General features: G+C 45.2%; 1 protein-coding gene across 3 annotated transcripts in view; it reads right to left on the bottom strand.

The window, feature by feature from the left end:
- Positions 1–8,261, bottom strand: part of NSUN4 (NOP2/Sun RNA methyltransferase 4) — a 42,673-nt gene extending 34,412 nt beyond the window's left edge. For all 3 annotated transcript variants that reach the window (XM_036848193.1, XM_036848202.1, XM_036848184.1), the window contains exons 1-2: positions 8,122–8,261; positions 3,872–4,215 (exon numbers count right to left, since the gene is read on the bottom strand). In XM_036848193.1, the coding sequence (XP_036704088.1) occupies positions 3,872–4,215; positions 8,122–8,214 (437 nt within the window). In that variant the 5' untranslated portion in view covers positions 8,215–8,261. The remainder of the gene's footprint in view (positions 1–3,871; positions 4,216–8,121) is intronic.
- Between the last annotated feature and the right edge of the window lie 8,627 nt (positions 8,262–16,888).

Genomic DNA, 16,888 nt, shown 5'->3' with positions numbered 1-16,888 from the left:
AAACCCTATGCTAAGGAGTTTGGACTATAACCTGTAAGCAGTTACCAAAAGTTTTTCAAGAAAATGACATGATCGGCTAGTTAGAGTTTTAGAAAGCTAGGTGGGCTACAAAGAACAAATTAGAAACAGAGACACCAGTGGGAAAGCTGTTACAAGAGTCCAAATGAGAGGGGCTTCCCTGGTGGCGCAGTGGTTGAGAATCCGCCTGCCAGTGCAGGGAACACGGGTTCGATCCCTGGTCTGTGAAGATCCCACATGCCACGGAGCAACTAAGCTCGTGCGCCACAACTACTGAGACTGTGCTCTAGAGCCCGTGAGCCACAACTACTGAGCCCACATGCTGCAACTACTGAAGCCCACGCACCTAGAGCCCATGCTCTGCAGCAAGAGAAGCCACCACAATGAGAAGCCCGCGCACTGCAATGAAGAGTAGCCCCCGCTTGCCGCAATTAGAGAAAGCCCGCGCGCAGCAACACAGACCCAACACAGCCAAACTAAATAAATAAAATAAATTAATTAATTAAAAAAAAAAAGAGTCCAAATGAGAGCTAATAAGGCATGGAGAGAGGCAGCACCCATGTGGGTAGAGAGAGAGGAACAACAGACAGGTTGTTGTCACAGAAGGCCTTCTCACTCCCAACCCACTTGTCATAAGGGCAACTGTGGTGCAGCCATTCAGCCTGAGACACGGTTCAGCACGGACAGCTTTTGGCGACAGCCTCAAGGAGGCAGAAACTTGGTCCTTGCTGACCTGACAGGAAGGCTCTGGAAGAAAGATGTGACAAGATATAAGACAGAGCACCACTGAGAATCAGCTACAAGACCTACAATCCCCAGTCTTGAGGTCACAACACCTCTGGCGTTCACAAATGGGCTCAGGCCATGATAGGATATTTTCAAAGTCAAATCACACTTTGTGCCGCAACTACTGAGCCTACACACCACAACTACTGAAGCCCGTGCGCCCAGAGCCTGTGCTCCGCAACAAGAGAAGCCACCGCAATAAGCCCGCGCACCACAAAGAAGAGTAGCCCCTGCTCGCCGCAACTAGAGAAAGCCTGCGCGCAGCAACAAAGACCCAACACAGCCAAAAATAAGTAAATAAAAAATAAATAAACTAAAAAAAAAAAAAAACAGGCAGCACAACAATTTCTCAATTTCAGAAGGTTCCTGGACTCCCTAAATACATCCTTGAACTCCCAAGAGATTAAGATCCCCTTGATTTACAGGGAGCCCATCAAGACAAGAAGGAAAAAAACTTAAACATAGAGGGCTGCTTCCCCTCTATGTTGTCTAAGTTGTTCCTCAGGCAACTTAGGAAACCACATGGGTCTTACTCTATGGATCTGCCTAAAGCCAGTGCCTCCAAATTGGTCTCTAATCCTGCTCCAATCTATGCCCTCCTCACAGTGACTAAAATGATCTTCCTGAAGCACAACCTTGATGGGAATAACATCGATAGTAAGAGATACTATTTATGAGTGCTATATTGCAGGTACTATACTAGGTGTTTAATACGCATCATTTCCTTTAATCCTCACCACAACCCTGTGAGGCAGGAGAACCCAGATTCTAGAGCCAGACTGCCTGGATCTCAAATCCAGCCCAGTTGCTCATCAGTTGTGTGACTTTCTGCAAGTTACTCAACTTCCCTGTGCCTCAGTTTCCTCATCTGTAATAACAGTACCTATCAGATAGGATTAGTGTAAGAATTAATGGAAGTAATAGAAGACAAGTACTTAGAACAGTAGCTGGCACATAGTGAGCTATACTGTCAGCTATTACTACCATTACTTTCCAGATTACTTTCCTGATAAGGAAACCAAGGCTCAGTTATCCAATGCCACATGTCTAATAAGTGGTGAAGACAGGATCCAAACCTAGGTTTTCTTAACCACTGTACATTACCTTTCCTCTACTCAGAAACCCTTTTCAGTGGTTCTCTAGAACAGATGAACATATTGCAATTACAGCAATATGAATTAAAAGGCACATCTCTGAAGCTACCCAGCCCTGGTAATTCCAGCCATTTATAAGCAACCCTGGACCACCAGGAAAATCCCCTTCCCCGAACCTGCAAGCTCCTGACATTCAAGATTCCCACACATGGCCCCCATGTACTTTTCCAACCTCATCTCTTACTTCTCTTAAGCATACAGCCTTCCCTCAAACCCGCAGCTAGGACAATTGCAAAAGCCTCCTAATTTACAACCCCATTTCTAGCCTTGCCCCTCTCCAATCTATTTTCCACACAGCAGCCAGAATGATATTTTAAAAATTCAGATCTGATCATGTTATTCCCCAGCTTAAAACCTTTCATGGCTGGGTCTTCCCTGGATGTCCAGTGATTAAGACTCTGAGCTTCCGGGCTTCCCTGGTGGCGCAGTGGTTGAGAATCTGCCTGCCAATGCAGGGGACACGGGTTCGAGCCCTGGTCTGGGAAGATCTCACATGCCGCGGAGCAACTAGGCCCGTGAGCCACAACTACTGAGCCCACGCGTCTGGAGCCTGTGCTCCGCAATAAGAGAGGCCGCGATAGTGAAAGGCCCGCGCACCGCGATGAAGAGTGGCTCCCGCTTGCCACAACTAGAGAAAGTCCTCACACAGAAACGAAGACCCAACACAGCCAAAAATAAATAAATAAATAAATATTAAAAAAAAAAAAAAGACTCTGAGCTTCCACTGCAGGGAGCACAGATTCGACCCCTGGTCAGGAAACTAAGATCCTGCATGCCACATGGTGTGGCCAAAAACAAACAAAAAACCACCACCAACAAAACAAACAAACCTTTCATGGCTCCCTCTTCCTTTTAGAGAAAAAGTCCATGATCCCATAAGGCCTGTAAAACCTTCAAAATCTGGCTCCAGTCCTCTTCTGTAGCCTCACATCACACTCCCATCCCCATTCCCATGCCACCAGCTTTAATTCCTACTCAGCTTTCAGGTCTTAGCTTAAATTTCACTTCCTCGGCATTAGATCTCCTAACTATAAGACTTCATAGCATCTTGTACTTTTTTTCTGTAGCACTTATCACAACCATAAATAGTTTTTCAACAGTTATCTCCCTCACTAGGCTGCAAGCTCCATGAGGACTTGTGCACTTAAGAGTGCCTAGCATTTGGTAGACAATAAATATTTGTTGAATGAATGAATCAGTCCTTCAAAGATCAATTCCCACCTCCTACAGCTAACACTGAGCTCTCCTTTTCTCAATTTAGCATTTTATTACAGAGTCTTTTTTCATTCAACTTCATATACATCTGAGCATTGGATAAGATGACTGGAAGGTCTCCTTTTCTTTACCCCAGTCTGGTCTGGTACTAACTTTGTGTCCCTAAGCAAGCCCCATTTCCTAGGCAAGTCCCACCTCTTATTTGGTATCATGAGGTTACTTGTCCTACTCACTTTGATGGGGGCAAGTGAGAAAGCAGTTGTAAATAACACACATTTTAACTGGAGAGGGTGCTCATGTAAAAAGGTTTTTAGTTTTTTGTTTTTTTTCTTACTTAGGAAGTAGAAGTGGGGCACTTAAGCAGGTTCAAAGTGCAGGTTCTGAGGTCAGCCTGCCTGGGTCTAAATACTAGCTTCACCACTTACCAGCTTCACCACTTACTATCTAAGGGACCTAAAGCAAGTAAGTACCTTAACTTCTCTGTACCTCAGTTTCCTCAAATGTAAAAGAAAAACAATAATATTACCCACCTCAGAGGGCTGTTGACAGAACAAAAGGAGATAATGCCCAGCATGTATAAGTACTCAGTAAATATCAGCAGTATTAAGATCCCTATTAAACAGGACAGGAGCTGCGTCTCTTCCTGTCTACTTCCAGCAGACACTCAGGACAGCCCCAGACACAACTCCAGATCCTACCTGGCAGGAGGGAAACGGCTGACATCCCCTCTGGCGAAAGTGAAGCATCGAAGGTTTGGACTGCAGGCCCAGGAGGCAGGGGGTGGAGCTGCAGTTTGGCCATTCTCAGGTTCTGGTTCCCCATGGAAGATAGCTTCATTCACGAAGTCCCTGGCACTCAGCTGCTCCAGCTCAGCACTCACACGATCCCAGGCAGCAAAGTTATTGACCAGTGCACCATACTTCTGCTCTGAGAGGAGACTGACCCGGATCGATGGCCAAAGATCCCCAAATTGCACACTGTAGGTCATGTCAAAATTCTGCAGAGCCAGTCGACTGGCAGGAAATTTGGGCTCTGTGGCAGCCTAAAAGAACGAGAACAGGCCTATTGGTCTTCCAGTCTTGCCTCTATCCCCTACTGCCTGACCCCACCAGTACCTCAGAGCGCTGGGGCAAACGTGGATCCAGCTAGTGCCCACTCCTGTCTTTGCATTCTGTCTTTGCATCCTGCCTCTGCCTGCCAAAGAAGTGTGTGAGAGACAAGCAGTGGGGAACCAGCCTTTCTGTCTCAGTGTTGTGAAAGTAAGCTATAGCTCTCACAATAGCATGTGGGGGTCACCAATAAAGAGCGTACTCCTTTGAGGCCTTGGAGAGGACTCTTGAGAAGAGTCTACAGAAGGTTGGTAGAAACTATGTAGGCCCTGGGTGAAGCATCAAGCTTAAAAATAGAAGATGCTTTCTTTCTGAACAGTCCTTCCATTTTCTAAAGCACTTTCATGTCTCCTAGTTTAGGTGAGCACCACAAGAGATAGCGCAGTGGGACACAAAAAATATCAACCTTCTACATTTGATGGAGAGATGAGGGTAACTTACCTAAGGTCATGCAGTGACTGACACCACAATGCTCAGAATCACAGGGCTGAGGGACATTTTGGGAAAGTCCCCAGACTCCAGGAAGGTGGGATGAGGAGAGCTCACAGAAACCTTGAGGTGTGAACAAAAGTGGGGACTTACAGGATGACTGCTATGAGGGTAGCAGAGAGGGGCATGAGTCAGGCTTGAAGAGCACAGAAGTAGACTGAAAGGTAAAAAAGGCCTCAGCTGAGGAGTCCACAAGTTGGTCCTGGTTGCCACAGCTGGGATGCTTGCTATGGCTGGCAGCCCTGTTACTGTCTATGAATTTTGCTTTAGCCTGGATTTTTGGTCAGAACTCTTTCTCTGCCCTCATTTCTTGTTATGGTGGGGACTCTTGCTCCGACCTTGACTTCTGCTACGGTGGGGACTCTTGTTCTTGCCACGACTTTTGCCACGGCAAGGACTCTTGCTTCGGCTCCAACTTCTGTTATGGAGGGCACTCTTGATCGGGCCCTGACTTTTGCTGTGTTGGGTACTTTCGCTCTGGCCCTGACTTTCAAAAAGTTGAGGACTCTCACTCTGTTCCTGATTTATGCTTTGATGGGTACTATTGCTCCCACTCAGACTTCTACTAAGATGGAAACTCTTTCTTTGACTCCAATTTGTGCTAGGGCTATGGGTACTCTCACTCTGGCTCCAGCTTGTGCTTTGGAGGGTGTTCTTGCTCTGGCTGTCACTACTCTGGCATTCACTAACAACAACAGTCGAACTACAGTTCGCATTAGTACTACAGCTGGAACTCTTGGATGAAGACAAAGGACAGCTGTAGGGGATCTGGGGAGACTCCTTGCGGCAGTCTCGAGAAGCCACAGAGTAGACATGGAGGCCACAGGGCCTAGTATCAAGATGGCCCCAGGCTCGGGGGGCAATGGGTAAATTTGGGGGGTCAAAGGGTGTTCTCAAAGGGATAAAAGAATAGATATGCGTAGAACAAGGAGGCACCACAGGCTGGCGATGAGGTTGGGGTGGGCCCCTGGGAGTGCTATAGGTGCCACAGGGGGGCGCCACAGGCTGGTTATGACACTGAAGAGGACCTGCGGATTGATTGAGGGAACCAGAGAGTAGGCAGGGATCGCGGCGGGTGGGGGAAACCACAGAATATACATGGGTACTGCAGGGGGGTCCAATGGGGGGTCCTCGGGGGCTGGTCTGAGCATAACTATTGGGTAAGACAGGATCACAAGGAAGGTGAAGGGGAAGGGAAGTGGGGATAACTGTTTTGAGGGTTCTAGGGACCACAGTAGGTGTGGTAGTCCCTTGGGGAAGTTCTTTGGGGCAGGAATTTGAGCAAGTTTTGATGGATGTCACCATACAAGAAGGACCGGAGAGACCAGGAGGGCAGGAGGGAGGTGGAGGAGAGGTGCTGGCCTTAGGGGACATGGGCCGGTCAGGAGGAGTGTGCTGGGTGACCAGGGAGTGACATCTGTGAGGAGCACATGGCTGTTTTAACTCTGAGGATTTGGGAGACTTTGCTTGGGGGCAAACTGGGGTAGGGAGAGGGGGTTCCTTATAGCTTCTGCAGTGGGGTGCCTGGGGTGGAGACATAAACTGGTTGCCTGGAGGTGAAGGAAAGAAGGCAGAACAAGGACAGTGGGAGGACAGGGGAAGAGGTGGTTCCTGGGGACAGGGTGCACCAGAAATTGTAGTGCCTGGGGTTATGCAGAGATAAGAGCTCCCACCAGTCTCCCAAGAGTAAATGGACTCAAAGCAAGGCTTCCTGGAAACCTGGGACTGGGGCGAGCAAGGAGAGCCAGTACTCCCAGGGGGTAGGCGGATGGCACAGTAAGGGCTCCCAGGGGCAGGTATGCGGGCATCTGGGGGAAGATGGGAATAGTGATAAGAGCCCTTCTGAGGTGAGCTGGGACAAGAAGATGTGCCTGCCTGAGAAGAAAGTGGGGAGCCACAGTAATTTTTCCCAAGAGGGGCGTCAAGCTGTGGTTTAGGTTCACAAGCGTCTAGATGCTTAACGTGGCCATGGTAAAAGCTGCCAGTGGGTGGGGAAGATGCTGGGGAAAGAGGAGGATCATTATAACTTCTCCCTGAGGACCAGGAAGAGAGCAGAGTGGAGGTCATGGGCCCAGTTTCCAAAACCCTGTGAGAAAGGGGTGGGGAAATTATAGGTCTAGTTTCCATGGGCCAGTGAGCATGAGGAGGTGAAATTATGAGGCCAGTTCCCAGGGGCCTATGAGTAACAGGAGGTGAAATCATGGGGCAAGTTCCCTGGGTCCCAGGAGTGATGGAAGGTGAAATCATGGGGCCAGTTTCCAAAGGCACATGAGTGAGGGGAGGGGAGGTCACTGGGTTGGTTACTGGGGCGGAAGGGTATCCACCACAGTAAGAGCCATAAGTGTGTTGGTCAATGTAAGGGCCTCGAGGACAGGGACATGGTGTTCTCAGGGGACTGATCCAGCTGAAATAAGGGCTCCGCGGACGGGCAGGGGGTGACGCCACAAGGCGGAACCGGTCAACACAAGGACTTGGAGAGGACGAACCCGAGAGGATAGGCTCCCGGCAGTAGGGCCTTCCTAGGAGTGGAGAACAGGGTTCGAAAGAACATCTTCCTGGGCGCAGGGGAGTCTGTGGGGGTGGGGAGAGGGGCGGTGGGGGCGGGGAAGGAATCGCTCGGGGTAGGGAGGGGGGCTGGCCGGTTATGGAAGAAATTCCAGGGCTACAAGTGAGGCCAGAGAAAGGATCTCTGGATAAGTGGGGAGAGTCCATGGGGTGAGAGGAGTCGCTGCACCTTTTGCCTGGGTTTGGGGAAAGGCCGGGAGGGTGGCTACTGTAACTTCCTGGGCACCAGAGGCGGCTCGAGGCTGAGGAAGGGGTTGAATCCTTTCCCGGAGGGCAGCGGAAGGAGGGAAGGGGAAGTCGCTATGTCACCTTCCTAGGGGTGAGAGAGGCCGGGCTGGAAGGTTTAGGAGGAAAGGAGAAGAGGTCATGCGGGGGGTGGGAGGGGAGAGGGAGGAGGAAAAAGGGGGAGGGGGAGGGAGGAAGGGAAGTGGAAGGGTTAGTGGGGGCCCAGGGGAAGGTAACCAAGAGCCGGGAAACAAGAGGCGTGACAGAACTGAAAGGAGGACGGAGGTGATGACGTAACATAGAGGGGCGGAGTCTGGAGTCTGCAGACTTAAGAGGGAAAGCCGAAGACTTCTGACGAAATAAAAGGGCGGACAGAGGCGATGACGTAACAGATGTGAGCGGGAGGCGCCTAGTCACGCCCCCTGAGGGACGGGGGAAAGGAGGCCCAAGGCGATCCAGAGGCGCGGGAGTAGCGAGCCTAACTGGGGGTGCGGGAAGTGGGAGGGCTGGAGAAGTTTCCCGAGGGGTGGTGGCGAGACACTGCTGCCACGGGACCTCACCCATTTCTTCTTATGTCGTTGTCTCCGCGGGACCGTCATGAAGTCCGCACGCTTCAGCATGTCGCGCACACCTTTCCCTACCAGCGCAGCCATGTCGGCGTGTGCTGCCGGGTAATTCCGACCGGAACCGCTAAGGGAGACGCGCAGGTTCCGGAGAGGTGGTGCGCCCCACTGCGGACGAAAAGGGGAGAGAGTTACGCCTCTTTCCTGGGGCTCCGCCCACCGATACGTCGCAGATGCAAACCCAGCCCAGCGTAGGGAGTTTTTGAGGGTCTGGAAAAGAAGAATTTTTCGCGGAGAGTGGTGGCTCCGTTTGGATGCTTGTACAGACTCTGTAAAGTCCCCTAACCCAGTTGGGGGATCAGGGAGGACTGGTAGCTGACAGTTGAGTACTGAAGGAGTTAGTTAGGCAAAATGGAGCGAGAAGAGCCTTCTAGGCAGAAGTACAGAGAGAGATCCTGAGTTAGAGAAAAACGAGGCTAGACTTCTAGGCAGAGGCGGTTTTATAGTGAAGCTAATTAAGCTTAAGTTTCAGGACCTGTCATTTGCACTGCCCTTTTCAAGGCTCGTACCTAATTTTTGTATTATTTTTCTTAAAGAGGGTCTCCCAAATTTTTTAAGCTTCCACAGAACTTGACTCCACCACAGGAGCCAGTGGAAAGGAGGGTCATGATCAGATAATTGTTTTTACAAATGAACATCTGATAGCCAGCGATCGGAGTAGGTGGGAGTAGGGCAGGGAGATCAGATGAGAGAAGACCATGGTCTGCATTAGTGTGGTGGCAGTGAAGATGGAGAGAAGAAGATGGATTCCCCTTACAGTTCAGAGAAAGAAGTACAGGACTTGTTGACTGATTGACCCTATCTACACTAGTATATACTACACTACCAGTCAATAGCTGTCCTCTTACCCTGCTTTTATTCTTCTGACTTATTATCACCTGATATGTATTTATTTTCTTATAGTGTGCTAAATAATAATTTTCAAAAGGTTAAAAACATAACTTATAAAAATATAAAATGAACACATGCCAAAGATTTTATTCATCATAATAAACTGCTTATCCATTATTATCCTAAATAATGAGGGAACCAGTGAGATGGTAAGACTTGTTCAAATGAGAATTTGAGTTTCAGAGATTTAGATTATGAGCCAAAGGAATGCTGAAATGAATTTGCTAATAGTTGCAAAAACATTAATATCCTATTAAGCAATAAACTATAATGTTGGGGATTATCTTTTACCAGAGAGAATTAAATTCCATCTCTACTGGACAAAAATTCATTTGCATTTCTATGGATAGGAATTATTTGCATTGCTCTCAGACAAGATTTGCATTGCCATCAGTTTTCTACAAGTTAACCTCTACCCCTACAAAGTTGTAAGATAGCCTAGTCAATGTAAAGTCAATCAAAGGTATACCCCAGCACTACAATAAAAGATCACCCAGTAATCCTCTTCTGCCCATTTACAAGTTCTGGACAATTTTTCTGGATTTGTCTCCCCTCACTAGGATGTAATATTTAAAGAGCAAGAATTTTGTTTGATTCATTGTTGAATTATCAGCACCTAGAACTGTATATGATACATTGTTGGCTCTCAATAAATATTTATTGAATGAGGGAGTGAAAAATGAGAAAGAGATGTGAGTGTAAACAATTTCTTTGAGAAGTTTGTTACAGGGACCTAGCAGTTGTAAGGTGGAGGGAGGTACATGTATAGAGAAAGGCCTTTTTTAAAAAAAAAGCTCAGGGTTTCCCTGGTGGCGCAGTGGTTAAGAATCCGCCTGCCAATGCAGGGGACACGGGTTTGAACCCTGGTCGGGGAAGATCCCACATGCCACGGAGCAACTAAGCCCATGCGCCACAACTACTGAAGCCCGCGCACCACAGCTACTCAAGCCACTTGCCTAGAGCCCGTGCTCCACAACAAGAGAAGCCACCACAACAAGAAGCCTGCGCACTGCAACAAAGAGTAGCCCCTGCTCACCGCAACTAAAGCCCGCGCACGGCAACAAAGACCCAACGCAGCCAAAAATAAATAAATGAAATAAATCTATAAAAAAATTAAAAAATAAAAATAAAAAGCTCATAGTAATAACCTATATGGGAAAAGAATCTGAAAAAGAATGGATATATGTATAACTAAATCACTTTGCTGTACACCTGAAACTAATGCAACATTGTAAATCAACTATAATATAAAATAACAGTTAAATTTTAAAAAAAGACATTTAAATCCAGGTAAGGATCCAGTGAAGAAAGAGTCAATACACTAGAGAGGAGGTATCCCAGACACACCTGTTTTCAAAGGCTTACACCAAATATGGAGTGTCAGAACCACAGCCACAATCTCCCTGGGAAGGGCCCCTTCCCACTCCAAACCTCAGTTTACCCATCTAGAAATTGGGGGAACAAGGGAGAGAGGGTTGGACTAGATCAATGATTCTCAAATGTTTTGGTCTTGCGACCTCTTTAAAATCTTAAAAATTATTGAGAATTATTGAGATGTTTATTTTGTCTATCAATATTTACCAGCTTAGAAATTAAAACTGAGAAATTTTAAAAAATATTTATTCATTAAAAATAACAATAATAAGCCCATTACATGCTAACATAAATATCTTTATGAAAAATAATTATATTTTCCTAAAAGAAATTTAGTCAGAAGAGTGGCATTGTTTTACAAATCTCTTGCAAATTAATGTCTGGCTTAATAAAGCTAGATTCTCAGATATTCTTCTTCAATGTGTTGTAATATGTTGTTCTAGTTGCAGTATATGTAGAAAATCCAGCCTCAGATACGTAGTTAGAAAAGAGAGGGGTATTTTTATAACCTTTATAGGTAACTGTGAATATTCTTTGATACTACACCAAAATTTGACAAGTGATAGTTTCCTTCAAGGTTAGTGGCAGTGTAGAATCTGAAATCATATCAAAGAACTTTTCATAGTCTGTTACATTAAGATCTGTTGGTCTATCATGCATAATTTTGTCAGATCTTACAGTGGTTATTTGGAAATTGTTGGTTCACTGAGTTATGCAGATCTTCCTTTTTTTTTTTTTTTTCTGGCTGCGTTGGGTCTTCGTTGCTGCATGTGGGCTTTCTCTAGTTGCAGCGAGCAGGGGCTACTCTTCGTTGTGGCTTCTCATTGTGGTGACTTCTCTTGTTGCGGAGCACCAGCTCTAGGCGAGCGGGTTTCAGTAGTTATGGTGCACAAGCTTTGTTGTTCCGCAGCAAGTGGAATCTTCCCAGACCAGGGATCGAACCCATGTTCCCTGTATTGGCGGGCGGATTCTCAATCACTGTGCCACCAGGGAAGTCCTGGATCTTCCTAATGTTTTCACATTCATTATACAATATATATTTTTTAAAAATCACATTTGTTAATATCACTACTGATCTCATCAGAAAAGACTTTAAATGTTAGGCAGCTTTTAAACTCACAGTGGTGCATACAAGTTTTTCAAAATCCTAATTTTTCATTGAAAACGCAGATTTTATCTTTGGCAACAAATACTGTCAATTGTTTTCCTTGAAGTGGCAAGCTTACTTTGTTTACTTTTCAGGAAAATGCTAGCATATTAAAATACAATTGATTTTTGTCAACAGATCTTGTATCTTGAAACCTTGTTAAATGCAATTTTGTTTTGGTAACTTTTTTTGAAACCTTTTCAGATTTTCTGTGCACAAAGTCGTGTCTTTTATGAGGTCACTTTTACTTCTTTTTTCAAATCTGTATACCTTTTTTTTCCTTTGTCTTACTCCACTGGTTACAACTTACAGTACACTGTTGAACACAAGTAGCAGTAGTAGACAAGACATCTTACCTTGCTTCCATTCTTAGGGGGAATGCATTCAGTATTTCACCATTATACATGATGTTAGCTGTAGTGGTTTCTATTTGTTTGTTTTAATATTTATTTGGCTCTGCCAGGTCTTAGCTGCAGCATGCAGGATCTTTTTTTTTTTTTTTAATTTTTGGCTGCGTTGGGTCTTTGTTTCTGCACACAGGCTTTCTCTAGTTGCGGAGAGCGAGCAGGGGCTGCTCTTCATTTTGGTGTGCAGGCTTCTCATTGAGGTGACTTCTCTTGTTGTGGAGCACGGGCTCTAGACACGCAGGCTTCTGTAGTTGTGGCACTCGAGCTCAGTAGTTGTGGCTCGTGGGCTCTAGAGCACAGGCTCAGTAGTTGTGGCGCACAGGCTTAGTTGCTCCGCGGCATGCGGGATCCTCCCGGACCAGGGCTCGAACCTGTGTGCCCTGCATTGGCAGGCGGATTCTTAACCACTGTGCCACCAGGGAAGTCCCTGTAATACATATTTTCTGTTTAAGATTTTCATCACTGGTTTTCAAAAAGTTGAAAATAAGTGACTTGTTGTGGTTTCCTTTGTGTTTATTCAGGTTGGGGTCTGTTGAGCTTCTGGGAACTGTGGGTTTATAATTTTCATCAAATTTGGAAAATTATAATCATTGCTGCTTCAAATATTTGTTCTCTCCCCTCCACTAACCCCCTCCCCCTCTTCCTCTCTTTCCTGGGCCATTCGATATTGTCCCTCAGCTTACTTTTCCTTTGGTCATTTATTTTTATTATTATTATTATTTTATTTATTTATTTTTATTTTTGGCTGCGTTGGGTCTTCGTTGCTGCACGCAGGCTTTCTCTAGTTGCAGCAAGCGGGGGCTACTCTTCGTTGCGGTGCGCGGGCTTCTCATTGTAGTGGCTTCTCTTGTTGTGGAGCACGGGCTCTAGGTGCGTGGCCTTCAGTAGTTGTGGCATGTGGGCTCAGTAGTTGTGGCTCGAGGGCTCTAGAGCGCAGGCTCAGTAGTTGTGGCGCATGGGCTTAATTGCTCCACGACATGTGGGATCTTCCTGGACCAAGGCTCGAACCTGTGTCCCTTGCACTGGCAGGCGGATTCTTAACCACTGCACCACCAGGGAAATCCCTGTTCATTTATTTTTAGTGTTTTTTTCTCCTGTCCTTCAGTTTTTATAGTTTCTGTTACTGTCTTCAAGAACATTCCAGTACACTAATTTTTCCTTCTTTATCAGTGTCTAATCTTTCGTTAATCTTGTCCAATGAATTTTTTATTTCAGATTTTTTTTTTTTAAAGATTGATTGATTGATTGATTGATTGATTGCTATGTTGGGTCTTCGTTTCTGTGCAAGGGCTTTCTCTAGTTGCGGCGAGTGGGGGCCATTCTTCATCGCGGTGCGCGGGCCTCTCACTATCGTGGCCTCTCTTGTTGCGGAGCACAGGCTCCAGGCGCGCAGGCTCAGTAGTTGTGGCTCACGGGCCTAGTTGCTCCGCGGCATGAGGGATCTTCCCAGACCAGGGCGCGAACCTGTGTCCCCTGCATTAGCAGGCAGATTCTCAACCACTGCGCCACCAGGGAAGCCCCGAGATATTTTTAAGCTTTAGAAATTCTATTTGATTCATTTTTATATTTTCTACTTCTCATTATGTTGATTGCCACTAAATCCTTGAGCATATTTGTAATGGCAATTTCAATGTCCTCATCTACTATTTTATCATCTCTGTCGTTCTGGGTCTGTTTATTTGCTTTTTTTATTTTTCATTGAAGTATAATTGATTTACAATGTTGTGTTAGTTTCAGGTGTATAGCACCATGAGTCAGATATATATATATATATATACACACACACATATATATATATTCTTTTTCAGATTCTTTTCCCTTATAGGTTATTACAAAATATTGAGTATAGTTCCCTGTGCTATATAGTAGGTCCTTGTTGGTTATGTATTTTATATATAGTAGTGTGTACATGTTAATCCCAAACTCCTAATTTATCCCTCCCCCGCTTTGGTAACCATAAGTTTGTTTTCCATGTCTGTGGGTCTATTTCTGTTTTGTAAATAAGTTCATTTGTATCTCTCTCTCTTTTTTTTTTTTTAGATTTCACATATAAGCGATATCACATGGTATTTGTCTTTCTCTGTCTGTCTTACTTCATTTAGTATGATAATCTCTAGGTCTATCCATGTTGCTGCAAATGGCATTATTTCATTCTTTTTTGTGGCTGAGTAATATTCTGTTGTATACATACATACCACATTTTCTTTATCCATTCACTTGTCGATGGACATTTAGGTTACTTCCATGTCTTGGCTATTGTAAATAGTGCTGCAGTGAACACTGAGGTGCATGTATCTTTTTGAATTATAGTTTTCGGGACTTCCCTGGTGGCACAGTGGTTAAGAATCCGCCTGCCAATGCAGGGGACATGGGTTCGAGCCCTGGTCTGGGAAGATCCCACGTGCCGCGGAGCAACTAAGCCCGTGCGCCACAACTACTGAGCCCGCGTGCCACAACTACTGAAGCCCGTGCACCTAGAGCCCGTGCTCCACAAGAGAAGCCCTGCTCACCACAACTAGAGAAAGCCTGCATGCAGCAACAAAGACCCAACGCAGCCAAAAATAAAATATAAATGAATTATAGTTTTCTCCGGCTATATGCCCAGGAGTCTGTTTATTGACCATTTTTTTCCTGGTCACATTTACCTGCTTCTTTGCATGTCACGCAGTTTTTTTTACTGAGCGCTCGGTATTGTGAAATTTACATTGTTAAAGGCTGGATTTTGTTGTCTTCTTTAAAATGTCTTGGAGTTTGTTCTGGCAGGCAGTCAGGGTTTTGTTTGTTTGTTTGTTTGTTTGTGAATCAGCTTGATCCTTTTAAGGCTCCTTTTTTTAAGATTAGTTATAGCCTATCTTGAGTAGCCTCTCTCTATGGCTAGTTTTAGCCCTACTGCTGAGGTGCAAGTTCAACCGGAATTCTAGCTGGTCAAACTCAAACATCTCGGGGACTTCCCTGTGGCACAGTGGTCAGGAGTCTGCCTGCCAATGCAGGGGTCACAGGTTTGATCCCTGGTCTGGGAGGATCCCACATGCTGCAGAGCAACTAAGCCCACAAACCACAACTGCTGAGCCCGCCAGCCACAACTACTGAAGCCCGCGCGCCTAGAGCCCGTGGTCCGCAACAAGAGAAGCCACCACAACGAGAAGCCCACGCACCGCAACAAAGAGTAGCCCTCGCTCGCCACAACTAGAGAAAGCCCGCGTGCAGCAAGGAAAATGCAACGCAGCCAAAAATAAATAAATAAATAAATAGAATTTAAAAAAAAAAAAAAAACCTCAAACATCTCCTAGCCCTCTGCTTACAGCTTTGGGAATTATTCAGTTTACAGCTACCCAGTAGTTCTTTGCCTGGCTACATGGAGTTTCATTCTATTCATTTGCAGCTTAGTATTCAGCAACAGACTTAAGCATCCTCTAAGCAGAATTCAGAGCTTTCTCTCTGGTAATTCCCTCCTCTCTATGATAAAACTAGCAACACTTTGCTAAATATTCGCTAAAATCTGAGTAATGAGTTTAGGGCTGTTAACTGTAAAATTTCAGCTTTGCTGTATGTTTGAAAATTTAATAGATGTTTGAAAATGATCAGATTACATACAACAAATATAATAGCACCCTGTATATAGGTATTTGTGAGGATTATACATCACCGTGAAATGGGTTCTAAGTCAGAAATGGCTGGAAAATGCTGGCCATCCCTGTAGCTAGGAAATAGGTTGAAAGAGCTTCTAGGTTAAAGTGGACCTTTGCCCCATTTTTACAAACATAATCCTTCAGATTCTCAGACGCTCCATTGCCATGTTTGTCTATGAAGCCTCAGTCTTGCAGGCTATATTGAATATCAGTATGCTGATTACTTCTGAAGCACAAGGCACTCATTTCTGGCATGGCTCACTTTCTGTGTATGACTGTTTACATATAGGTCTTTCTCATGTGCAACCAGAGACTGCAAACTAGTGAGCCAAAGCCAGCCCACAGATGTATTTTATTTGGCCTAATGCTTTCAAAAAGTTGGTTGTCCACATTTAAAAATTGGGAGATTTCACATAAAACAACTGATCTGGCAACAGTGGCTGTGCATTTCCACATAGCAACAGTTGACTGCAGTGAAAAGGCAATTTTCCAGTGTCTGCAGGGCCTGCTTCCCTCAGTTATCACTCAGGTAGTTGTTTGCAACTCCTAGTCCTCCGCTGTCTAATATGATAACCACTAGCCACACAAGACTATTGAATATAAATTAATTCAAATTTAATTATAATTAAATAAAATTTAAAACTCAGTACCTCAGTCTCATTAGCCACATTAGCATATTGGATAATACAGAATAGAACTTTGCCATCATTGCACACTGTTCTATTGGAGAGTGCTGACCTAGCCTGTCTCCCCAGTTAGAACAGGCAACATTTTTCCTATCCCTTGGGCAACATACCTTATTAGTGATACTTCAGAGCCTCATCACTATTTACTGTTTTTATGGGGAAATATGCCATGTCCTAACACTAGACATAAGCTTATGGATGGCTCACAGCACTAGCTGTTGCTTTAAGTCTGAAACTGGCCTCTGTTCTACACGTTTGGGACTTACTGTGGTTTATTTTTAATAATTTCAAACTTTAACATTGATACATCATTGACATCTTTCAGACCCCATTTAAGTTTTAACCAATTGTCTCAATAATCCTTAACAACAAAAGGATCCAGTTTAGAATCACATGTTGCATGTCTTGTCTCCTTCTATCTGAAATGGTTCTGCAGTCTTTCCTTGACTGTCACACCCTCGACACAAGTTAAGGATTATTTTGTACAGTGAACAATTTTATAGAATGTCCCTCAATTTGATTTACCTTGGTTGGATTCATCTTATCTATTTCTCGCAGAAATCCCGGTGA

This window comes from Balaenoptera musculus, chromosome 1 (genome assembly GCF_009873245.2).
Source record: "Balaenoptera musculus isolate JJ_BM4_2016_0621 chromosome 1, mBalMus1.pri.v3, whole genome shotgun sequence".
Classification (NCBI taxonomy): Eukaryota; Metazoa; Chordata; class Mammalia; order Artiodactyla; family Balaenopteridae; genus Balaenoptera; species Balaenoptera musculus.
Note: the sequence above shows the minus strand (reverse complement) of the source record. Positions and strands in the feature narration are given on the sequence as shown.